The sequence below is a fragment of the Hypanus sabinus genome, chromosome 16 (assembly GCF_030144855.1).
Source record: "Hypanus sabinus isolate sHypSab1 chromosome 16, sHypSab1.hap1, whole genome shotgun sequence".
In the NCBI taxonomy this organism is placed as follows: domain Eukaryota; kingdom Metazoa; phylum Chordata; class Chondrichthyes; order Myliobatiformes; family Dasyatidae; genus Hypanus; species Hypanus sabinus.
In genome coordinates, this window is record NC_082721.1 from 16445511 (window position 1) to 16472650 (window position 27140).

The 27140-nt window shown below is 43.7% G+C and overlaps 1 protein-coding gene across 7 annotated transcripts in view; it reads right to left on the reverse strand.

Annotated features, from left to right (window-relative positions):
• LOC132406030 (transducin-like enhancer protein 4) overlaps positions 1-19374 on the reverse strand; it is a 248613-nt gene extending 229239 nt beyond the window's left edge. For 5 of the 7 annotated variants that reach the window (XM_059991186.1, XM_059991184.1, XM_059991183.1 and 2 more), the window contains exons 1-2: positions 18737-19374; positions 14229-14326 (exon numbers count right to left, since the gene is read on the reverse strand). In XM_059991186.1, the coding sequence (XP_059847169.1) occupies positions 14229-14326; positions 18737-18760 (122 nt within the window). In that variant the 5' untranslated portion in view covers positions 18761-19374. Of the gene's footprint in view, positions 1-14228; positions 14327-17634; positions 17653-18736 lie in introns of those variants that run through there. The other 2 variants (XM_059991188.1, XM_059991189.1) reach the window with 2 other exon arrangements.
• Positions 19375-27140: the final 7766 nt, after the last annotated feature.

Here is a 27140-nt window from a genome sequence, read left to right on the forward strand (position 1 = left end):
ATGTCAGTGCTAAAAAAAAAAATTGGATCCTGGAGGCTTTCAGATTTTGGATTTTTAGATAAAGCATATTCAACTTGCACTTGCCTCTGACACCTGCTTCAAATACCACAGTGGCAATAAGAATACAATGCCCTGCTCATTACTTTTGTCAAGATATCGAGGAACAGTAGGCAGGGTGGGAAGGGAAATTGCCGAATGAAAATTAATGTGAAAGAAACCATAGAACATTATGTCGCAGTATAGGCTTTTCAGCCCACAATGTTGTATCAACCTTTTAACTTACTCTCAGATCAATCTAATCCTTCTCTCTCACATAGCTGTCCATTTTTCTATCAGACATGTAAATGCCCCAAGTATATCTGCCTTTACCACCATCCTGGTATTATTCCATAATCCATACATACCATTCCATACATCCACCATTCTGCATCATAAAACACTTACCTCTGACATTCCCCCACACCCCACCCCCATACTTACATCCGGTCACCTTAACGTCTGCCTGAAAATCATTTAGTTCTCCAAGAGAGATGTTAAAAAGCTGCTTGATGCATGGGGAAATGCCATTGACGTGCAAGATCCCTACACCACAATATTTTTTTAAAAATCAAAGACCGGGACATGATGTGCAATGCAAAGCACTGTCTCGGCCCAAAGTCATCTCTGTAAACTCCACATTTTGCAGACGGAAACTTGAAGCTGGAGAAGTAATGGTGCGGCAGCAAGGGCTGGGTGAGTGCTCTGAATGTTTGGGAGACAGTTAGGCACTGATGCAATCAAGCTAGATTCCAGAGGTATGCAATTGTGGCGATAGGCAGGGTTAGTAAGGGGAACAAGGGAAACAAGGGGAACAACGTGGGTTGAAGGAAACAGAATTAGGAACCCAATAAACAAAAGAAAATGGATCCAAAGCAATGAAACAAAGATCCATGAAGGTGGCAACACAGGTAGATAATGCAGTCAAAGGGGGCATAAGTGGTCTTCAATAGTCAGGGCACCGGAAACAGGAGTAAGGTGGTTATGCCCCTTTATAACTACTCTATAAGAAAGATGTGATGGTACTGGAGAGAGTGCAGAAGAGATTGATAAAGATGTCTGCGATGGGACACAGGATAGTCTCCCTGAAATAGAGCAGCTTAAGAGGGTGGGAGAGAGAAAGTGGGTACATACATAATTGAGCTAAATAAATTACGAAGAGCACTGTTAGGGTAGACAACAGGAAATTTTTCTCCACATCAGAATTAGCTCAAACTAGAGAACATAGATTTGGGGTAAGAGCCAAGAGATTTAGAGATCTTCTTCACCCAGAGAGTGGTCAATTCTTGGAATATACTGCCGGAGAGAATAGTGGAAGCAGAGACATTTGACACCAATTCAGGTGCGCAGATGAACACTTGAATCACCTAGGTGATAGAAGGCTAGATCAGCAAAAGCTAATCCAAAATTAAAACAAATACTGTTAGCCGGCAACCACCATGTTATACTTGCATGACGCACCCTCGGCTCCAAAGAGTCAAATTCCTCATTTCTATCAGCAATTAGCAAATGTACAATTTTGAAGCGATGTTAAGTGGTCAGCAAAGATATGTCCTCCGCCAAGCTACAAACTGCCACAAAATAAGCAAGAATACGTATCTTATTCCTCCTCATTTATACCGCACTCCCACTAATGTGCCTAGTTACCTTAATAAACGACCAGCACAGAATACATACAGAAGGCTGTGACCGAGTGCGAGAAGATGGGATTAATGTGGATGGGGGCCCACTGATCCGATTGGATGGGCCTGCCTCTGTGCTCTGACTCCAAGAGTCCAAGAGCTGGAGATGGATGACGTGCCCTGTCAATACAGACCTCAGTGTGATTTCCCGTCTCCATTCGCAGGTCTCAGCTGCACAAAATGATTTAGTGTAAGTGATGTCAAGAAACCTCTTGAAGACCATTTGATATCACCAAGCATGGAGATTAGCCTTGAGTGTTTGTGCTGCCTGAACAGTGACCTCATATAACTCCACAGATGAAGAGAGTACACCCCACCCACCGTATAAAATAAGTTTTTCCAGTGGCCAGTCATTTGAAATTTACTTTCCATTCTGACATGTCCATGGCCTCCTCTACAGCCAGGATGAGGCTCCCCTCTGGTTTGTGTAGCTTCCAGCCTGACAGCATTAAGCATTTTTTCTTATGTCCAGTAATTTCTTCCTTATCTCTTTCTCACATTCCCCATTCTACCCCTTTTCTTCTCCTCACTCACCTTCGTCTGGTGCCCTGCCTCCTTCTATCTCTCCCATGGCCCACTCTGATCAGATTCCTCCTCCTTCCACCCATCACCTCCCAGCTTCTCATTTCATCCCCCATCTTCCCTCACTCCTCCCCAACTTCTTATCTGGGCTTCTTCCCTATTCCTTTTTAGTCCCAATGTAGGGTCTCAGCCCAAAATGTTGACTGTTCATTCTTCTCCATAAACGCTTCCTGACCTGATGAGCTCCTCCAGCAACTTGTGTGTGTAGTTCTGTGCAGATGCTTGGAATTCAATCTCCTCTTTACAGTTAATCTTTGCACTTTAGTCAAAGAAACACCTGGGGTAAAAAGGACAAAAGGAAAAGCAGGACAAACCGAAGGAAATCTATCTGACAGAACATTGCAGGCATCTCACCAACACAAATGAAATCATTTAAGAAGAAAATCTTGGAAAAATAGGCATGTTTCATTGTTAAATAAAAGCCTTTCCCTTTATGAAGCAGGTGCCTTTAAAATGTTTGTAGTAACCCAAGATTTGAAGCAATCAATCAGCACTTCAAAAACTAATGTATAGACTTCAGATTTGTCAAGTGCTTCAAGAATGTGTTTTCTACACTACTTCCTCCTCCTCCACATTCCCTAACAGCATCTCCAGCCTACCACCCCAAAAGTAGCTAGGAGCTAATTAGCTGTCTTTAATTACATTCACCAATGTTCCCTCAATAGTCTGGACTGCCGCTGTATTTGCTGGCAGTGTTTCCTAAAGAGCAAAGCTGTTAACACAGGGCATATGTCACTTCCTGCTGCTCGAGATTAAAGCAGAAAACATCTGCTGGGGCAAATGTTCAGTATCTTTAGTTCTGACACACATACTTGTGTTTTTATTAGACTGCTAAAAAACCAAATAGCATTGTCATCCTACATTTCCCAATTTAACTCCGAAAATAAAGTCAGAAAAAGGTTCATTGAATAATATGAAGACCACGCACACACACTTTAAATAACCTGTCAACATGCACTTTTGGAATACATGGCATCACTGTTTCTGCTTTGACTGAACACAAAACTGTTGTCCTTTTGCACTCTGTATTCACAGTTCCTCTTTGTTTCTGTCTTTCACACCCATACATGAAAACAGAAGGCTTACAAATATCCACCCAGTCCTAGGTTGGGTGGAGAGGGAAGTTTGAGCTGGCGTTAGAAAATGCATTTCATTCAGTCTTCCTTCTGAAGTCCTGCCCACCTCCTCTGCTGCCGTTGTCTTTCATTGGGACTGAGTTACTTGCACATGCCTTTTTTAGAACCAACTCAAGCCAATTCTTGCAACACACACAAAATGCTGGAGGAACTCAGCAGGCCAGGCAGAATCGATGGAAAAAAGTAAAGTTAATGTTTCGAGCTGAGATCCTGCAGCAGGACGGCCTATAACATCGATTGTACTTTTTACCATAGATACTGCCTGGCCTCCTGAGCTCCTACAGCATTTGTGTGTATTGCTTTGGATTTTCAGCATCTGCAGATTCTCTCTTGTTTGCAAGCCAGTCCTTAGCTTGATGCCATCTATGCCCACCTGTCATTTGATGGGATTGGATTAGGGTCTAAATTGTTAATTCAGAATCAGATTGAATATCACTGGCACATGACATGAAAGTTATGTTTTTGTGGCAACAGAACAATACAATACATAATTTTAAAAAACTGAATTACAGCAAGTGTATAATTAAATGGTTAAATGGTTAAATCTAACTATGTAGCAAAAATGTAGTGAGGTCGACTTCAAGGATTCAATGTCCATTCAGAAATCTGATAGTGAAAGGGAAGAAGCTGTTCCTGAATCATTGAGTGTGTGCCTTCTGGCACCTGTACCTCCTTCCTGATGGTAACAATGAGAAGAGAACATGTCCTGGATGATGGGGGTCCTTAATGATGGATGCAGGCATTGTTCCTTGAAGATATCCTGGATGCTATGGAGGCCAGTGCCCACAATGGAGCGGACTGCTCTCCCACGGTATATCTGTAGAAATTTGCAATCATCTTTGATGACATACCAAATCTCACAGAAACATAGAAAATAGGTGCAGGAGTAGGCCATTTGGCCCTTCGAGCCTGCACTGGCATTCAGTATGATCATCCAACTCAGAACCCTGTACCTGCTTTCTCTCCATACCCCCTGATCCCTTTAGCTACAAGGGCCATATCTAACTTCCTCTTAAATATAGCCAATGAACCGGCCTCAACTGTTTCCTGTGGCAGAGAATTCCACAGATTCACCACTCTCTGTGTGAAGAAGTTTTTCCTCATCTCAGCCCTAAAAAGCTTCCCCTTTATCCTTAAACTGTGACCCCTCATTCTGGACTTCCCCAACATTGGAAACAATCTTCCTGCATCTAGCCTGTCCAATCCCTTTAGAATTTTATACGTTTCAATAAAATCCCCCCTCAATCTTCTAAATTCCAGTGAGTACAAGCCTAGTCGATCTAGTCTTTCTTCATATGAAAGTCCTTCCATCCCAGGAATCAATCTGGTGAACCTTCTCTGTACTCCCTCTATGGCAAGAATGTCTTTCCTCAGATTAGGGGACCAAAACTGCACACAACATTCTAGGTGCAGTCTCACCAAGGCCTTGTACAATTGCAGTAGAACCTCCCTGCTCCTGTACTCAAATCCTTTTGCTATGAATGGAAATCTCCTCAAACTCCTAATGAAATATAGCCATTGTTGTGTGTTATTTGTAGCTGCATCAATATGTTTGGTTCGGGTTAGATCCTCAGAAATACTGACACCCAGGAACTTGAAATTGCTCACTCTCTCCACTTCTGATTCCTCTATGAGGACTGGTGTGTGTTCCCTCATCTTAGCTTTCCTGAAGTCCACAGTCAGGTTTTTGGTCTTACTGACGTTGAGTGCAATTTTCTTGCAGTTTAACTTTCTTAAAGCTTGCTTGTGTGTTTGCATAATCACCTGTTTTGTAAATGTTCAGTAGATTTTCAGTAATTTATAGTATAGCTGCTTTTGTAATTCTGTAGCTCCTTTGTCTGTGAGCCTGAGATGGCATGGCAGCATAAAACAAGACCGTCCTTGTTGTCTTACAGGGTGTTCTTGTTGGAGAAGATTCCCTTATCTGTCCAGCTGGAACCAGTTTTCAGCACAAAGAAGGACTACGAGGCAGGTTCTTTGTTTAAGTGAATTGGTAACAGATAGCTCCCTGTTGCTGTGTTACTTGCTCACCGTCTGTTATTTAAAAGTCAAAGTAAATTTATTATCAAAGTACGTACATGTTACCACATACTACCTTGAGATTAATTTTCTTGCAGACATTTACCGGAAAATACAGAAATACAATGGAACTTATGAAAATCTATACATAAACAAGGACTGCCAAAGAACCAATGCGTAAAAGATGATAGACTGTGCAAATGAGAATAAATAATATTGAGCACATGAGTTGACAGTCCATGAAACTAAACCCGTAGGTTGTGACATCAGTTCAGAACCAAGGTGAAGTTATCCATGCCAGTTCAAGAGCCTGATGACTGTAGGGTTACAACTGTCCCTAGTCCTAGTGGTGTGGGACCAAAGGGTTCTGTACCTCCTGACTGACTGAGTAGCAAGAAAAGAGGATGGCCTGGATGGTGGGGATTATTGGCAATGGATGCTGCTTTCTTGTGGTAGCCTTCCATGTAAATATACAGAGAGGGGAGGGCTTTGCCTGTGATGTACTGGCCATCTCTACATACAACAATGGCCAGACAAGGAAGGATGGGTTAGCACAGAGTTGAGGGGCTGGTATGGAGGATCATGACATACATGAGTGAATAAAGATTCAAAGAAGATTTATTATCAAAGTATGTATGCAGTTTACAATCTCAAGATCTGTCTTCCTACAGACAGCCATGAAACAAAGAAACACCAGGGAACACGTTCAAAGAAAACATCAAACATCCAATGTGCAAAAAAAAGAGCAAATCACTCAGATGGCAAAACATAAGTGAAAAATGGAATATAAAACGATAAACCAGTCATTGAAGCAATGTAGGAATGTTCAGTTCAGATCAGTTCAATTTAGCGCAGACTGCAGGCCGCAGAGCCAGTCTACCCCGATCACAATAAAATAGGAAAAGATAACAACAGAGCAATCAGAAGCACACCATAACATGAATGACAAGAGTTCAATCTGTAAACTGCATCGATTAAACCTCACCCAAGACCCAAGTCTCTGGCACCATCAAGCAAGAGGGAGAAAGACTTGTCACTTAGCAACATTAAGATTGTTCAATGAGCCTTTGGCCCACGTGTCTGAACTCTTGGGCAATGACACAAAGTAGCAGCAGGTGACCAACTGAGGAAAAGAGTAATTAATTGTACAGCTCTAGACAAGTCCTTGCATACTCTCGGCATACTTGATGCAAGTCAGGTGAAGAAAATCCACAGAGGTAGAAACGGAGGGAGAGGCAAAGTGGGATTTCAAATCCCTAACCGGAAATATAAGAGTTGCAAACTCCATTTATAAATAATTCCTCAGCATTGTGCACAGTCCAGATTTCACAGAGTGAGATGATGTCTATCAGACTGCATTATGTTTTGCAAATGCTCCAAGGAGCAGCACCATTTTCAGCCAAATAGAAATGGATTTAGTGAGATAATTTTTTAAAAAGCCTGCAAGTGCTAGAAATACAAAATAAAAACAGGAGAGGCTGGGAACGCTCCTGTCGTGGAAAGAGGAACACTTAACATTTCTGGTCAATATCGACTGCTTCCCCTTCCATGGATGCTGTCTGATCCAGCGTTTTTGGCAGCTTTTGTTGAATTAAATGGGATGCTACAAACTGAACACTCAGCATTTTAGAGACAGCTTCTTCCCCTCCACCACCAGTTTCTGAACGAACCCATGAACATTACCACACTTTTTGCACTGATTTACTTTTATATATTTCATATTGCAAATTACAGGAACTTTTTTTTGCATTCTACTGAACTGCTGCCACAAAACGATAAATTTCACGACACATGTCAGCGATAATAAACCTGATTCTGATTCTGCACAGGGGAGAAGTGATTAGATGGTTCTACTGACAAGGTGAAATACAAGGAGGCTGGTAATTATTAACACAAACCTGTTGGGTCTTTGTTATGGCACAGCACAGAAAATCTTATTCTAGTTTAATTTCACAAAATTCATCACAGATCATAAATCAGCATTTCTGACAATCCCTCACAGGCATGATATTTCTGCAGCTATGAAAGAGATCATCCTTTAGCACACCAAATGCAATACCACAGGCAATCTTTTTTTAAAGTGTCTCTCTCTCAGTCTCTCCCCCCCTCTCTGCTCCCAGAGGCAGATGCCTGCATTTGACTGGTCTCTCCCTCCCTTTCGCTCGACGCTGATGGAGTTTTGGGTCTTGGGTCAGGTTTCATTTACGTGGTTTGTGGACTGGACTCTGCAGCTCACGTTACGTGTTTCTGGTTCTGCCGTATTTTAATTGCTATTTTGTGCGATTTTGATCAGGGCGAACTGGCTCCGTGGCCTGCTGTCAATGACACAGCGGTAAACTGAACTGAACATTCCTAGACTATTTCAATGACTCTGGGGTTTGTTTTGGTCCCTCTTTGTTGTGAGCATGATTTGCTCTTTTTTTTGTGCACTGGGTGTTTGATGTTTTCTTTGAATGAATTCCGCAGTGTTCTTTGTCCTGTGGCTGTCTGTGGAAAGGCACATCTCAGGGTTGTATACTGCATACATACTTTGCTAATAAATTTACTTTGAACCTTTAAATTAAACAACGACCATAGCTTGCATTTACACTACACCTTTAACATATTGAGTCAGCCCAAGGTGTTTTGCAGACCTGCAAAGCAGATAGACAGCAGCTCCAAGCTAAACCACCAAATGTTCACCCAACCAAACTTCAGGGAGGGTGGCTTTGGAGGCCAAGTCATTGGTTATATTCAGGGCAGAAGTTGATAGATTCTCGATTAGTCAGGGCACGAAAGGATACAGAGAGAAGGCAGGAGATTGAGCCCAAGGGGGAAAAATGGATGAAATGGTGGAGCAGACTCGATGGGCCAAACGACCTAATTCTGCTCTTATGTCGTCTGGTCTTAAACAAGTAATCGAAGAGCAAGTTCTGGGACTGGACTGAGACTGTTCCAGCCGCAGATGATAATGGAAAAGACAACATGAATATCAGGGATGAGCAAAACTCAGGGGGATGAGTTTCAAAGCATGCAGTTGCCAAGTTAACAAATCAAAACAGATTTATTGGCAGGTATCTCAGCAAAGAGATACTGAATAGAATAAAAGAAACGATCTGGGCACTGTGTGACGCCGAATGTCATTGCAGTGGTGCTGGACACGAGAGCAAAACGTTCATCACGGGGGTGCGGTCATCTGTCCCCTGACCACTACCGTTTAACCTCTATCATTGCCAAGTCAGAAACCTGCACGTCGATCTTTCTTCACTGAATTGTGTGCCACCCCAATTGAGATGCTGCTTTAGCTGGCAGGCAGCACGACTGCACAGCGGTCAGCACATCGCTTAATAGTAATCGGTGATCGCACGGGTTTCCTCCGGGTGCTCTAGTTTCCTTCCACCTTCCAGGGGCATTAGTGAATTGTGGGCACGCTACGTCAGTGCTGGGATGTTTGCGGGCTGCTCAATGCAATCGTTGCTGATTTGACGGAAAATGACGTATTTCACTGCAAGTTCCAACATACATGTGACAAGTAAATGTATTCTTTAATAAAGTTAATCTTTATGTAACACACAAAAGCTACATTGTATGTCGTTATTTAAAACGCAGAAGGTGCTCAGCACTCTCTCCTACCACCCTTAAGCCAATCACCCAGTTCTGAATAGTACGCTGCTTAACCCCATGAGCAAATCTAATTCCACTTTAATTTCCACAGACTTTTTATAGGTGTTCAGGGATTTTGCAAATCCATCTACTATTCTGCTATGTCCAAATTTTTAACTTTTATACAAAATGTCTGCTGTTCCTCTTCATCAGGGTCACTGAGCGTAGTAACCGAATAAGGATATATCTTTTTCAATTACATAAGCATCCCTAGACTCTTGTTGCCAGTTTTTAGCTTGGCCATTTCTCAGGGTAAACCACAAACCAGTCGCCTTGCTCTCTAGTCATCTTAATCGTTACAGAAGTGAAACAATCTTTTAAGGTGTAATCCGTTTTACTGTTTACAGGGAAAATCATTTCAAACCTATTAAAGATCTCGATCCCATCAGCAGAAGCTAACCAAGCATAGCCAGTCCATCGGGGGGGGGGGGGGGGGGGGGGCACAGTTGGCATTCAAATATATCACACTCGCACACTGGTACCAGAGAGTCCAGCTTAATGCCTTTCAGCTGCATCGGTGCTGCCTTCAAAGGGCACATGACTTTGTACCACTAACTGATCCCACCTGTGGATACAATCCCAAATTCAATTTATTAGGATTCACTGGAGAAACTGATCTTCCTGCTAGCAACAAGCTGAATGGATTTAAGATCTGGTCAGAAGTGCTACACTCTTGTAGTGGCATCGGAACAAGAATGTAAAGGAAAGCGTGTAATTTACAAGGTGTTGGTCAGACTGCACGTGGAGTACTCTGAAGAAAGGAGGGGCTGGCATTGAAGAGAGTCCAAAGGAAGCTCCTGAGAAAGATTTCAGGTTTGAAAGGGTCAAGACCATAAGATATATGAGGAGAATTAGGCCATTTGGCCCATCGGTCTTGCTTCGTCATTTCATCATGGCTGATTAATTTATCCTCAACCCCAATCTCAAGCCTTCTCCCCGTACCACTCAGGCCCACACTAATCAAGAATCTAACAACCTCTGCCTGAAGTATACTCAATGACTTGGCCTTAACAGCCACCTAAGACAACAAATATACATGGGGTGCTTAAGGCTTTTACACAGTACTGTAGTTAATTTCATATATTGCACTATACAGCTAGGCCTAGACAGAGTGCATGTGGTGAGGATATTTGATATACTGGGAGAGTCTAGGACAAAAGCACAACCTCAGAATAGAAGGACATCTCTTGAGAACAGAGACGAGGAGGAATTTCTTTAGCCGGTAGGTGGTGAATCTGTGGAACTCATTGTCACGGATGGCTGTGAAGGCCAAGTCTTTGAATATATTTAAAATGGAGGTCGATAGACTCTCGATTAGTACAGGTATCAAAGATTATGGAGAGGAGGCAGAAGAATGGAGATGAGAAGGATAATAAGTCAGTCATGATTGAATGGTGGAACAGACTCAATGGGATGAATAGCCTAATACTACTCCTATATGATCAAGTCTCAAGCCAAGTGAAAGCTGTGTAACAGACTTCCCACCGGCCGCCCATAGAAGTTGCCTTAACAATAGTAAGACCACATCACAACAATGTGACCCTCAGCGAGCTTGCTGGTTAAGTAACCACAAACACAACTGTATACAGAAATAATAGAATTCAGCACTGAACAGGTTAAAGCTGATCTGCATTAGCTCCTGGCACCCATAAATAGCTGTAAATAAAGAGCAGATAATGGATACTTGTCGGGAATTACAACACAGTAATCCAATCAAGGAGGTTCAGATCAACCATGAAGGCAAAGCTCAGGGCATTTTATACAGCAGTGTCATCGGGCATCTTTAGCGATTCGACATCAATGCATCATTGTGAAATGCTCCGAGAGGCCAGAGACACTGCATTTGTTCTTCTCACAGCAGAGGAGGTTGCAGGGAGATTTAATAGAGGCGTACAAAATTACAAAAGCCTTTCGACAGAATAAATAGAAACTGGTTTCTGCTGGCAGGAGTGCAGATCAGAGGGCATAAAGTTGACAAATGAACCACTGGGGAGATAAGGAGAATGTTGTTATGTAGCAAGCTGGGGTGATCTGGAGCACACTGCTTGAGAAAGGCAGTGAGGTGGTTTCAACAGCAACTTTCAAAAGAACTGGGGGAAGTGCTTCATGGAAAAAGAATTTGTGCTGCAGAGGAAGTACAGGGGAATGGGACTAATTGGGTAGCTCCTAAGGGTCAACATGGACTCAATGGATTTACTGGCCTGCTTCTTCCATCTGAATTATTTCCTTTATGTGGGTGGTGGGGTGGAGATGTGTCTCTAACAAAGGAGGAGTAAGGCGCTCCTTCCCTCTGCTAGCCTGCAGGTAACCCTCGGGCAAGGTGTAGCACCTGCCTCGCACCATCCCCCCCCCCCCCCAATCAGGGCCCTGTGGAGCCAGGGGGGCAGTTTGTGGATGGTGGATATCACAAGACTTAGTTATGCGACCACTGATGCCAGGCTGACAATCTCTGAAGAGTATTGATAATGGCTGTGGTCAGCGGTCTTGTAAAGAGACTGCCCAGAAGAAGGCAACTGCAAAACACTTCGGCAGAAATAATTTGCCAAGGTGCATCATGGTCAAAGGACCATGATCACCCACGTCATACAACACCAGTCTAGAGTTTACTCCCGTGTCCTTGGTAACTTCCAGTCCTCCGTGCGGGCTGAAGGGCCTGCAGTATGCTTCAGTGCTCTATTCTTCAATCTCTCACTGCCGCAGTCAGAGGTTCCCAGCTACTTCAAAAGGCAATGATCACACCGGTTCCCAAGAAGAACAGGGTGAGCTAGCTGCCTCAATGACCAGCACCCAGTCAAACTCACCCTGAGACGTGCTTTGAGATGGCCATTATCAACTCCTATCCAAGCAAGGACCTGGAGCCACTACAATTTGTCTATAAGCACAAAAGCAGATACAATCTCACAGCCTTGGACTATCAGGAATAGAGCAATACCCGCGTCAGGATTCAGTTGATTGATTACAGCTCAGCGTTCAATACCATCATATCCTCAGCACTGAGTAACAAACTACAAATCCTGCATCTCTTTACATCCCTCGGCAACTGGACTTTTGGGCGACGGCAGTCGAAGCAGATTCAAAATAACATCTTATATTATCAATACCTATGCACCTCAAGGACGCATGCTTAGCACATCGCTCGACCTCTCTGCATCCGCGAAATGCCATCTTTTAACTCGCTAATGACAAAACTTTTGTTGGCAGAATTTCAGAAGGCAGTGAGGAGAATGGCAGGAGTGAGACGGACGAGCTGGTTGAGTGGCGTCAAAACAACCTTGCACTAAACATCAGTAAGAATGAGGAATTGATTGCGTGGAAAGCATGGGCAGTTTCAAGTTCCTGGGTGTCCAGATCTTTGAAGATCCATCTTTGACCTAACACATTGACACAATTACACAGAAGGCACGACAGCAGCAATATTTCATTAGAGGTTTGAGGAGATTTTATACGTGGCCAAAGACTCCTGGGAATTTCTACGGATATACTGTGGAGAGCACTCTAACTGGTTTGGTATGGAGCGGCTACAGCACAGGATCAGAAAAGGCTACAGCAGGTTACAAACCCAGCCATCTCCATCATGGGCACTAACCTCCCCAACATCTTCAAAAACTGAAAAAGGCAGCATCTGACATTAAGGACACCCCCCCGTCCCCCGTCCCTCACCCAGTGCAGGTCCTCTTCTCATTGATACCATCAAGGAGGTGGTACAGGAGCTTAAAGACACATTCAGTGATTTCTTTCCCACCGCCATCAGATTTCTGAACAGACAATGAATCCCTGTATACTACCTCACTATTTTTTCCACTCTTTTTTTCACTGATAGCTATCTGTAACTACTAATCTATCTTACGGGCAGCAGAGTAGTGTAGTGGTTAGCAACACACATTACAGTACAGGCGTCTCAGGTTTAATTCCCACCGCTGCCTGGAAAGAGTTTGTATGTTCTCCCCATGACCACGTGGGTTTCCTCACACTCCAAAAACGTACTGGTTGGTATATTGTCCCGTGATTAGGCTCACATTAAATTGGGGGTTGCTGGGTGTGGTGAACTACTTATACCTGTCTGGACATGACCCCCCGGTGATTGCTCCTGTGGCTCCTCCCACAGACCCCGGTATAAAGGCGATTGGAGCCACAGACCCTTCCTCAGTCTCCAGGATGTTGTGTGGTGGTCACTTGCTGCTTGTGCTTTCTTCCAGCCAATAAAAGCCTACCTTATCCCACATCTCAGAGTTATTAATGGTGCATTGCTGGGCGGCATGGCTTGAAAGCCAGAAGGGCCGATTCTGTGCTGTATTTCACTAAGTAAATAAATATCAATCTATTTCTTATTCTAACTTGCAGTTTTTTTTTATTGTCTTGCACTGTACTGCTGCCACAAAACATGACCTAAGCCATTAATATTAAACCCAATTCTGACACTCTCTGCCCTAAACTTGCAACAGCCTGTGCCTCACAATTTTATCTTCAAAAGGACATCACCAGTGAAAAACCAAGAAATGTTCAATACTGCTCTATTGGGCTACATTATCCCAGTAACAGAGTTTTGTTCTTCAAATGGAACCCAAGCTACTGCCTTCATTCACAATAAGAATCAGAAATTCTAATCCCTGGTTCCTTTACACATCATTTCAGTGATCCATCTGAGCAGTGTAATTAGAATTCTGAAGTATCTAATACATATTAAAAAAAAGTAGCAGCAATATTCCTGAAGCCAGTAGAAGCCATAATCCAACTATCAGAAACAAAATCATGGATTTTGAAACCTTCCCCCCCCACTTCAAATTAAAATGCCAAACATTTCAAAGCCCATCAATCTCAGAATAATTGGAAGACGGGCTAATATTTTTAAAAGTTACCATAGCTTTTCTGGTATTGTCTGTCAAATTCCAACATTTTGTGTAAACACATTTACATTATAATATTTCTATATTTTTTTTATTCCTGTTGGGACAGACTCTTCAGCACCGAACCTGAGATGATCCCAATGCAGTGAAGGGTCTTTTTTTTTAATTAAAAAAAAGCAATGGAGTCATCCCAAGTTCCTTCTTTACAAAATGAGCAACCCAAGTTCAAACTAACTGTTTCACATAAACGCCAGTCTTTTTTGCAACATCGCTAATAATTGCTTTACCTGTGATATTGCGCCTGCAAAAACTGAAATTCCTCCTTAATGCGATCGCACGTCTCCACCACCGTAAACTTAAATGGCTGTCCTGGCTGATGGGGTGCCTGTGAGATAAAGAAACAATATTCAATGATAAATTTCTACATACACCTTTTGATGCATTTTGACTTCTTATTCTTTTGCTACAAGTGCATGAGGTTGAAGAGCATTCCATTCACCCGTCAGCCCTGCCCATTATCAAGGACCCCCACCCATCCAGGCCATGCTTCCTTCTTGCTGCTGCTGACAGGAAGAAGGTACAGGGGCCTTGGTCCCATATCACCCATCTCAGGAGCAGCTATTATCCTTCAATCATCGGGCTCCTGAATTAGTGTGGATAACTTCATTTATCTCAACACTGACCTGATTCCACAAGCTGTCAAATACTCTACAATTCATGTTCTCAGTATTATTCACCTATTATTATTAAAAATAAATAATAAATTATTCCACAAGAAAATTAACTTCAGCAAGAAAGCAAATCTCAGAGTAGTATATTGTGAATATACAGTACATACTTTGATAACAAATTTAAACTTTATTGGCAGTTTGTCTTCTTTTGCACATTGGTTGTCAGCCTGTGAGCAGTTCTTCATTGATTCGATTGTATTTCTTTGTTCTATTGTGAATGCCCACAAGAAAATGAATCTCAGGGTAGTATATGGTGACATATGCATACTTTGAACTTACTTTTTCCACATTCATCTGCATACTCAAATTTAAAATTATCTTGGCTGTCAAATCCATCCACAACTTTTCTTTTTCCTGCCGCTAACCTGAGTTTGACAATTCCACAATATAGAGTCACTCTTCTAGTTTCGGCCTCTTTTATCCCTCAAATTTAATCATTTCACCTCTGTCTTCAAATACCCTGAGCTTTGGAGTCTCCCTCTCTTAAACCTGTTTTCTCATTTGTGACCTGCGTTATAGCCCAGTCCTTTGACTAATCTTCTGCTCGTCCGCCACCATGTCTCCTCCTAAGTGGCAGAGTTGCTCGATAACACCACAGAGGAGTGCAGTTTTCTACTTAAAAGGCACTTTGTAAGTGGAGGCTGTTGTAGTTGTCATTGCAGTCATCAGGGAAATGGGTCTTTCCTTCCTTCACACCTCGCTAGCACTGACAAGATGAAAAGAATTCCACTTTTGCACAATGGTTCAGGGTAACGCGGGGACACAAGACAGACAGCATCTCCCAAGGCACGACTTCAGCGCTCCCGTTGCCCTGTTCCCACTACAGTTCACCTCTCAGTGGCTTACATTTCAGCTGCTACACTCAAGCTAAATGGCACTGGGTTGGAGGTCTGTTCGTGAGTGAGGGTAGTAGATGGGAGCGAGGGAGCGCTTTGTTTTGTTGCCATTGTTGCTTTATTGTGCACTGTGTTGTTCTGCAGAATACTGTGGGCATGCCGCTCTGCGCTGGAATGTGTGCCAACACTTGCAGGCTGCCTCCAGCACATCCTTGCCTGCCAACGCAGACGACACATTTCACTGTATATCTCAATGCACGCGCGATAAATAAATCTAATTCTGTACCTGGAGGAGGGAAGACAATTCGGTCTGAATTCAATTGAACTGTTGGTGGACATTTGCAAAGATTGGTGAGGGGGAAGTGAAAAGCTTGTGGTGTTAGAAGAACAAACTCGAACTCTACTTTGCAGGGACGGTCGGCATTTCAGGTTGAGACCCTGCACTGACCATCTGTTTGCCCCCCTCCTCAGATGCTGCTCAACCTGTCGAGTTCATACAGCAGCTGGCATTTTTAAAAAAATACTCCAGATTCCTACACCTTCAGTCTCATGTGTCAGCAAAGTCTGCTGTGACCACTTCAGCTAGTCAGCTGCTGAAGTTCTCACGTGGGCTGCTATTAACTCTCGGATTCTTGTGCGTTTTTTTTAAAAAGAGGTACATCCCACTGGCAGGCGCTTCTGGCAAAATGAGCCCGCGTGCCCAGATTCACCCATATGACCGATTAAACTACTAACCCGTACTTCTTTGGAGCAGGGGAGGAAACTGGAGCACCTGGAGGAAACCAACACAGTCACGGGGAGAATGTACAAACTCCTCGCAGACAGCGGCAGGAATTGAACCTGGATTACTGGTGCTGTAATAGCGTTGCACTAATTGCTACACTAACACACCGCGCAGAAATTGGCAGTTCCAATGCACTGCTCCAGTGGGCTCTCTTTCTGTTCCACACTAACTTGATGGCATCCAGGTTTCCTCCCATCTCCTCGCTCACACTGTGTGCGCCATTCCCTGGCACACCATATGCCACCTGCCACTTAAACAGCTACTCAATGTAACAACCCCTGGTTTTGCAACCCCTCCACTCACACAAAGCAGAAGCAGGCACAGATCTTCTCAAGTCTATAGAATCGCAGCTGTTAAACCTTTAACCTCAGCACCTTGTCATAGTACACAACTGCGCTTCTCCGCCAGCCCTATAACCTTGAGTTATCTGCAGCTTCTGATCCACTCAAACCACAATTCATATATTTAAAAATAAACTCCACCAGAGATCGGGGCTCACACCCAACCTCAAATGCTTTCAGTGTGGAGTTTGCACAGTCTTCCTGTAACCGTATGGGCGCCCTCCAGGTGCGTGGTACTCTCACACAGGCTAGTCGGTTAACTAGCCACTGGTGTACATTGCCCCGAGCACACACGTGAGTGGTACACTGTGGGAGAGTGGCTTGAAGAGAAGGTGGAGATAACAAAAGACCAGGATTAATGAAGGATTCGTGCAAAATGAACGACCAGAGGAAGTTCATGAGGATGATCCCAGGAATGACAGGGTTAACATATGAGGAGCACTTGATAGCTCCCTGAGTTTAGAAGAATTGGGGGGGGGGGGGGGGGGAAGAATCTCAATGAAACCAAAGGCTTAGATAGAGTGGAGGTGGAGAGAATGTTTCCTACAGTGAGGGTGTCTAAGAGCAGAGGGCACGGCCTCAGAATAAAAGGACGCTACTTCAGAACGAGAAATGAGGAGGAATTTCTTTAGCCAGAGGGTGGTGAATCTGTGGAATTCATTGCCACAGACAGCTGAGGAGGCTGAGTCATTGGGTATATTTAAAGTAAAGGCTGACAGGTTCTTAATTACTAAGGGTGTCAAAGATTAGAGTGCAAAGGCAGAAGAATGGGGTTGAGAAGTAATTGAGTTCCCTTTTGATATCTCACTTGTAGACTGACGCCACAGATGTGTTGATGCATTTGGGAAGCCTCTGTCTCACCCAGGTAAACGATTGCAATCAGCCATGATAGAATGGCAGAGGAGACTCAATGGGCCGAATAGCCTAGTTCTGCTCCTGTGCCTTTTGGCTGAAGGCCCCTTTCCGTGGCGTCTTTCTCTCTATAACATTATCAATCATACCTTCAGACAGAAACTTCAAACGCTCCTGTGGACCTTTCTGTCTCCATTTCTCCTCGTGCTGCAGAAAACCTGCTCCTCTCATTCCTTTCTTAATCGATCCCAATGGTTCCCAGCATCACTTTCACAGATTTGCCAATTTTCCAAGTGCTACATAAACGCAGGTTGTAATACACAAGCTTAACATCTTTAGACTCGCTACATCCCTGCCCAACGAGTTTGGAACCTTCTGAAGTAAGTCACTCGGGAAGAATTACTCGGCAATTCAATGTCAATTCAAATCACTGATCCAGCGTTTATTCTCGTTCAAACGAAGTGCTTGAGGTCTCGCTCCTCCGTTTTACTTCTTGATTCACCCATCACTGTTGCTTCTGAGATTCAAATTCTAGATCCTAGCAACCTGCTCGTTAAATAATTTGTGGAATATCCGGCGCTCTACATTCCAAGGCTTGAATATTACACGTGTAACATTCATTAGACAAAGTTATTTTTCCGCGATATTTTGGTTACATCTGACAAGGCGATTAACTCAAGATAGAAACGGAAATAAACTAAACCTTTGCGGAAATGTCACTAACCATTGCCATCTGCTGGATTTCCCTGCGCTTATAAATAAAATCAGCCCCCCGTCCCACAAAAGAAATAATTTCTCGAGTATTTACATGAAGGGAGGTGGGCAGGATACTTCGATTAACGTCGCCACCGTGCACGTACTCCAAATATCCAGGGATTAGGTTATCCCTCCCCTCCCCCACGAGAAATTAAACCGGCCCTGAAAAAAGGCAGATCTTCAGTAACAAAGCATAATTCTTCCTTTAACTACACAAGGAATTTGCAACTGCGCTGGTCTCTATAATGATCACAAAATAGGATTCAATTCATGTTTAATACTACAAGGACCGGAAAGCAAAACATATTTCGACCCATGATTAGTTAAATAAATTCATTTCTCTCTGGAATGTGTAAGGTCCCTGTCAGAACTGATAGAGATTGAGCAAAGGACTCCTTCCCCATGTGTTCACTTTACAAAGCATTGAATATAGCGGAGATCTTTGATATTCATTCGAGTATGATTTACAACGTTGTTGAGTGAACTGGTACTTACGGGATGCCTGCCTTGTGGATACATCCTTGGATGCTGTTCCTCAACACTCCCCCACTGTCTTTTTTTTCAATTAAAACAAAAATCACACACGAGCGCACACAGAGAAAATGTTCCCAAAACGGACTTCTGTGGAGTAGGGGGACGAAATAGACGTCGGGGAGGGGGGGGGGGTTTAATTCAGATTCGAAACATCACCAGAAGGGAAACAAAAGTCTTTCGGTTTCTCACCACTGAACCATCCCCTGGCAAGATGCAACTCAAGATCACATCGCCGAAATACACAGTGCAGAAGGGAGATCAGCAAGAAATCCAGATCAACTCCGGACGCGGATCGAGGCTGGGGCAAATCCAGGACTGTACAAAGGAACACGATGTTGTGATGTCCATCGAACAACACACATGTACACAGTCCACCTCTGTCGATCCTAACTCAAAATGTTCTAAAGTCGACGCTGCCGTCGGGGTTTAAGCGATGTCTTTACGCAATGAAAGTATCTTGAAAGGAATGAACAAAAAGACCCCACTAAATAAAGTCCATGTTTCAGAAGAAGTGATCTGATCAAGGATGATATTCCAAGAACTGGCTCGTTTTACTCAATGAAACACAGGCTCACTGTTGCAAACCTCGCCTCTCTGCTCTTTGCAACATCTTTGAGAATTCTCTCAATTGGATACACACAATCCTGAATCCCCAGCCAATCACGCACCGACACTCCCACGTGGGGCTCCGAGGTCATCCACCCCTTAGCCAATAGAAAGTAGACTTATCTTGTGATTGGCCGGCTCGTCTTTGCGGCCCGCTGTCCCGGTTGGCCCACGGGCTATTGGGATTTGTGGTTGTATAATGGTATCTAGAATTACATTGGCGGTGACATGAACTACAGATCCCGTCAGGCAGCGGGAGCGCATATCGCCACGCATGCGTAGCACCTGCAATGAGAGGCTCGAGGAACCGAAATGTCAATCAAAGTAACGTGGGGTAGATTGTTGGGGCCCTGCCCACTGCCAGGGCGGATTAATTATAGTGTAGTAGGAACAGACATTCTGCGGCTGTCCTGTTCTGCCTCAAACAAATCATTGTGATTTGCATTAAAGAGAGGAAGAAAAAAATCGCGTTAACAGGATTGTCATTTTGAAGTAGCTGAGACTGAGGAAGTCATTTTATTTTGCTGTAGCTGGATTAATGAGTGAAAATATACCATAAATACCAGATTTAAAACTAGCTCCATCCTGATTAGTGACTACACATATTTAACATACAAATGTTTTGCTTAAATAACACCAACAAGAACGGAACATGGTTGTGACTGAATTATAAAGGGTGTCAGAGTTGGTTAATGAGAACGGGTCATCGGGTGACTTGTTAACCGCTGCAGCGCGGTTCCCAGCCCCGCTCCCGTCCTGTCATTTTTTTTCTTCCTGGGACTCTGGGACACTTTGCTGCCCAAGTTTTATCCCCCCTAGAAATGATTTGAATTTAGAGTAGCTGGAAATGTATTTTCCTGCTAACCTCCACAAGGGACACATTTCACATAAACAAGAAGGTCTGGGAGAAGAAAACAAACTCTGGCAGGCAAACCGTTTTGCTTATATGTTTGCACAATTTCCGATATTTACTTTGAAAGGGCCATTATTGCCTCAATGCATAATCTTCAGCCAAGATCACTGAAAAAAAAGGACATCCTCTAGGAACAGAATGTTTGACATAGTGAGCTGATTAGGCAGCAGACATAAAAACTATTTAATTAAATTCTCATTTTTGACTCTGTGGCTGTGTGAACCTCCCCGTGCTGACTGCTGCAAAACAGGAAAGTCCCAGGTCCAACCCAACATCTCTAGTGAATTCGTTGCATGTCAAATTAACCCAGGTCTTGGCAAATGCAGAACCAGCCAGATTACTACTTCTGTGTTGCAACTACCATATCCATCCAGCTCCAAGGCTGCACATCTGTGTTGGCCAGTGCAAATCTGATTGGGCAACTTCGTGATTCTTCATGGTCGGCTGACCTGTCAGTCAACCATAAAGAATACTGTCCACAAAGCCTGCAGAAAGTGGTGGACACAGCCCGGATCATCAAGAAAAGGTCTCTCCCACTATTCAGCACATCTACAAAGAGCACTGCCACAGGAAAGCAACATCCATCATCAAAGGCACGCTCTCTACTCTACTTCCTTCAGGCAGAAGGTACAGGAGCCTTAAGTCTCACACCAACAGGTTCAGGAACAGTTATTGCCTAGGAACACCAGGCTCCTAAGCCAGAGTGGATAACTTGACTCACTTCAGCTTTGAATTGATTCCAAACCGGTGGCTTCACTTTCAATGACTCTACAACTCATTTTCTCAGAATTATTTAGTTACCGTTGCTTTTATTTGTTATTTGCACAATTTGTCCTCCTTTGCACACTGGATGTTTGTCAGTCTTTGTCATGTACAGTTTTTCAAATATCCTATTGCACATCTTTGTTTTCACATAAATGCTTGCAGGAAGGTGAAGCTCACGGCCTTAAAGTCATAATTAGTGGCGTTCTGTATACTTGCCTCTCAAAGTCCAACCCTACGTCCCCGTCGTGAGAGGTGGAAATGGGAAAGGCTGTCGAACAGGGCTAGTGAAGTTGTATAGACCAATCCTGTAGAGTGGATACAATGGATTATAGAAACATTGATGGACTCCAACCATACCAGCGACTTTGCAGCGGACATTCGAGACAGGAGGTCATCGATGGCATATGCTGCACTGGGAGCTAAGGACCCAAGAAGAAGAACTGTATACATACTTTGATAATAAATTTGAACTTTGACCCAGCTCACACACGAAGGTTATTCTGACCAGCGCAGATCTGATTGGACAGCCTTGTGGTTCTTCATGGTTGACTGGCCCATTGATACTAACAGTCAAGGTTACACACTGAAATGCGTGAGATACCGCCACGTTAGCTGGTAGGGAGCCTTGTATGCAAATGGCACTTGAGTTGCATCATTGTAATAATCCCATAATTTATAACAAAACTGTCTTAAAAGTCAGTGTAACAGATAAAACTGCCTGCATGAAGCATTTCAAAAGCAACTCCACTGCAGTTCTGTTTTCTGTCACACATTATGCTGTTACATTAATACCACAAAACCAGCAAGCCAATGGGGAAACTGAGCTCTTGCTGTCTGCCTGAGATAGAAAAAAGAAGGTGCTGACCAGATATTGGGAGGAAGTTATGCCATCTTCCTTATATTAACTGGTGCTCCAACCTGCTTTTTCTCACAGATTCATTCATTCTTTTTTAATCGCATGTACCTCGAAACGTAGAGTAAAATGCATCATTTCTGTTGACAACCAACACAAACTAAGGATGCGCTGGGGGCAGCAGCAAGTGGCACCTGACCTTCGGCGCCAAGATAGCATGCCCGCCATGATTGCAGAACGACACCAGTAACACAATGAACAATGGAACAACAGCAATAAAACAACGTCTGCAAAAGCAAACCCCATTATCACACACACACACACACACACACACACACACACACACACACACTCCTCTAACCTCAAGACAAGCTGTCTTCAGTAGACATGTGGACTCACAGACACTGGGCCTTCGACTTCCCCAATGACTTGCAGACTTACAGACCCAGGGCCTTGGCCCTTGAGCCTGAACATTCCAACTTCCATTCCACCTTCAGGCTTTGATCTTCAATATTGACCCCAGGACTCATTGATGACAATGAACGAGGACCTCAACCTCCAGCTCTTGAATTCTGGACTCATCGATGACAGGACCCCAAACACTAGGCCTTGAGCTCTGGTCTTGCCTACTTGCATACCCAGGGGTTCACCAGGGTCAGGGAAATTGTTATAAACCTGATGAAAGCACTGTCTCAAGGGTCAGTAGAAGGAGATTGAATAGTGACTTTCAAATGGGAATTGGATAAGTACTCGCTGGGGAAAAGGTAGATAGAACAATGCAGGAAGATAAAGGGAAAGGGATTAACTGGTAGACTTAGTAAAGAATTGGCAGTGCCAAAATGAGCCGAATAGCTTACTTTTGCCTTGTGGCAGTGACGATTCCATAATTCTTTGTGCAGGTGGTTCTGCTGTAATGTGTGCTCTCATAACATGATTGATGGGATTAGGGAACATTGCTTGCATTATGCAGGCCACATTGGTTAGAAGGTGATCGCAATCAGGAAAAGCGTTAAATTATGTGCTTTGAAGTCAATTACAGTCAGTTATGATATGATGCGACTTTCGCTAACATGAGCCTTCTAGGGAGCGTAACTATCATGCTGTAGCAGATCTACCTGTTGTGACTTTGGACAAGGTAAAAAAGGGCATCACTGAAACTGAAGACTGAATGTTTTTTGCCATTTAAGGTTGTTGCTAGCATTCCATTATGCATAAAATAATCCCTCTATCCAACAGCCTGAATAATCATTCCCCTCATGGTGATTACTCTCTGCAAATGCTCTGATGCAATATGCTGAACATTCTCTGACAAAACTTCAAATCAAATCAAATCAATGTACACCTATTATCAAAGAATGTTTAAATTATACGCCTTGAGATTTGTTTGCTAACAGGAAACCACAGAACAAGAAACCCAATGAACCCAGTCAAGAAAAAGAAAGACCGTAACCACTGTGCAGAGAATGAGGGGACAAACACACACACGCGCATCATGAGAACAATGGACGCAGACGACAGAAATGACAGGTTGAGTCTTTCGATCCACTGCCTGAGCAGATGGAGTAGTGAGGCCCAAGCTTCGGTCTCAGGTTCTTCACATTGGTGGGGCAAAAAACGCCACGAAACTCACAGAGATGGCAGCCACCCGAGAGAAGAATCAACATCGCGGGAGAGCGAACAAAACCAGCCCGACCTTGGCCTCTGCACTCGGGCTTTCCAATCCCTCTGGGCCGGCATTTAAATTTACATTCTCCCAGCGCCGGCTGGTTCCCCAATCTCAAGGTCAAAGCCGTTCTCGATCTCACCGTGTCGGCTCGGCACTTCTCAAACATCTAAAAGGTCAAGTGCAGCTGACTGTGGTGGGCACTTGCACGCTCCATTCTAAGTAACACACACAAGCTTGAACTGCAAATGTTCCTGATGAGCTAAACACATTCTATGTACGTTTTGAAGCAGGCAGATGTTCAGCTCCAACCACCAGCCTCTCACTCGCTGCCACTGGAGAAAGGTCCCTTCCTGGAGTTGGGTCTTGGGCAAGTTTAATTGATGTGGTTTGTGTATTGGACTCTGTAGTTCACGTTGTGATGTGTTTCTGGTTTCTGGTCGCACCTTTTTCTGTTGTTATTTTGGGCAATATCGATCGGGGTGGCCCGCAGATAATGAACAACACAGCACTGGATTGAATTGAACTGAGCTGAACTGAATATGTCCGGACTTTCTGATTTTGTGTTTTATATTCTCTGTTTTTCACTCTTTTTTTTTGCCACTTACATGATTTTTTTTGCACATGTGCTGGGGAGAGGGGTTGATGTTTTTCTCTGAATGTATTCCATTATTTTCTTTGTTTCGTGGCTGTCTCCGCAGAAGACGAGTCTCATGGTTGTATGCTGCACACGTACTCTGATAATAAACGTACTTTGACTTTGAACCCTTGAATCATTTGAGAGAAAACCCGCTGAAAGCATCAGCCCTGAATGGTGTCCCTGGACATGTCGTTAGGCCCTGTGCAGATCAGGTGGCAGGGGCACTTACTTGTAGACATTTTTCACCGTTTCCTGCTTCAGACTGTGCTTCCCTCCTGCTTTAAGGAGACCACTATCATCCCAGTGGCTCCCATATCTACGATCATGAAGCAGGTCACGGCACTCTATCCTTCCAGACAACCTCAACCCACAGCAATTTAGCTACCACTGAAAGAGGACAGCATTTTCCTAGTCCTACACTCAATCTCTGGAGCATCTAGAGAATAAAGACAGCAAAGTCAGACTATTTTTTTTTATCGACTACAGTCCGGCCTTCAAATCTGTTATTCCAACCAAACTCATGACCATACTTCGGACCCTGGGAGTTAATGTCTCCCTCTGCAATTGGATCCTTGACTTTCTGACCAGTCAGTGAGGAAAGGCAACAACATGTCTGCCTCAGTTATTCTAAATGCTGGTTCTCCACATGGTTGTGTCCCAAGTCCCCTACTCTACTCCCTGTACGCTCATGACTGCATGGCCAGGTCCTGCTCCAACTCCATCTTCGTCTGCAGATGATACCACTGCAGTGGGCCACATCTCAAACAGCGATGAGTCAGAGTACAGGAAGGAGACAGGGAGCTTAGTTACATGGTGCCATGACAACGATCTTTCCCTCAATGTCACCAAAACAAAAAAGCTAGTTATTGACTACAGAAAGGAGGCGGCTTTCCCATGCTCCTGTCTACATCATTTGTGTTGAGAGCTTCAGGCTCCTGAGTGTGAACATCAACAATAACCTGTCTTGCTCAAACCCATGTCGATGGCTCAGCCAAGATGGCGCCAGAGGTTTTGGTAAGCCCAGGCAGCTTCTCCCAGTTCATTGATGAAACAGACTCTTCTTCATTTCTCATGTCTTTCCTTGCTTTTCCAGTTGCTGGGGTCCTGTCAGAATCCATGATCTGCAAACGAAGCTCAAACTATGGTTCCCCTGCACAGTGGATTCTTGTTCTCTGATTCGCTGTTTAGCCTGACTTTTTGGCATCTCTAGTTGCAGTCTGGAAGACGTGCGCATTCATGGACAATCCAGCTCCCCGCAGATGTCACCAACTGAAGCATCACAGGAGACTGAAGGACACATCAAGACAGCAGGCATGATGAAGCCATCCTCTGGTTAGAGGAACAACTGTTCATATTCATTTGGATAGCCTCCAACCTAATGGCAGGAACATCGATCTCTCTAATTCCTAGTAATTTCTCCCCCTCCTCCTTCTCTATTTTTCCATACCCCTTTCTGTCTCCTCATCTGCCCATCACATCCCTCTGGTGCTCCTCCTTGTTCCCTTTCTCTACTATCCTCTCCTATCAGACTCCTTCTTCTTCAACCTCTTCCATTTTTCTCCTCTCAGACTTCATCTGGCCCTTCCTCCCCCCCCCCCACCCATCCACCTTCACCCTCAGTTGGTTTCACCTGTCACTTGCCAAATTGAATTCCTTCCCCTCCCTCACCTACAAATTCTTGCTTCTTCCTCCTTCCTTTCCTGTCCTGATGAAGGGTCTTGGCCCAAAACATTGATTAGTTATTCCTTTCCATCGATGCTGCCTGACCCACTGAATTTCTTCAGCATTTTTTGTGTATTGCATTGGAACTGAAATTGAAATTGGCTTATTTGTCACAATTGCTGAGATGCAGTACAAAAAGAATATACATTTATGACAAGTTGATTGTATGCATGAGAAGCTAAGATGCTGTGGTCAATATAAAGATGGAGCAACTCTGCTAATTCCTCTCCTATGTATTCTGGTCTTAAGCTTCAGTCTTACCATGAAATTTACACTGGCAGCTTGTTCCACACTCTCATGAGCCTCTGAGTGAAGACGTTTCCTCTCACGTTTGCCTTAAACTTTTCACCTTTCACCCTTAACTCATGGTCTCTAGTTGAAGTCCCATCCAACCTCAGTGGAAAAAGCATGCATGCATTACCAGATCTTTACACCTTATAATTTTTTATACCTCGATCGAACCTCCTCTCAACCTTCTACATTCCAAGGAATAAAGTCTTAACCTATTCAGTTTTCCATATAACTCCAGTCCTCCAGACCCAGCAACATCCCTGTAAATCCTTATATCCTTAGGAAGGTGGCGTCCATTATTAAGGAACCTCACCACCAAGGACATGCCCTCTTCTCATTGTTACCATCAAAAAGGAGGTACAGAAGTCTGAAGGCACACAGTGATTCAGGAATAACAACTTCCCCTCTGCTATCCAATTTCTTAATGGCCATTGAACCCATGAAATGCAGAGGACGTCAGCAGGCCAGGCAGCATCTATGGGAAAACGTGCAGTTGATGTTTCCGGTTGACACCCTTCAGCAGGACTGGAAAAAAAAGGTTGTTTGTTTGCAATTGAACCTATGAACACTACCTCGCTACTTTTTATTTCAGTTTTTTTGCACTAGTTATTTTAACTTAACAGGTTAATAGAGATACATATACTTACTGTAATTCATTTTCTTCTCGATATTTATTTATCATACATTGCATTGTACTGCTGCCACTAACTTAACAAATTTTGCGACATATGCAGGCGATATTAAACCTGATTCTTAGATATGGTATGATGGAAATGAAAACAAAACGACTTAAGGTTTTGGGTGAAGAATTCAAAGAGAGTGCTGCTCCACTCTCTAACCCTGCGTCACCTGAACATTACCTTCGGTCTTAGATCTACATACATTATTAAAAGTCACACGCTTCCTGTTCAA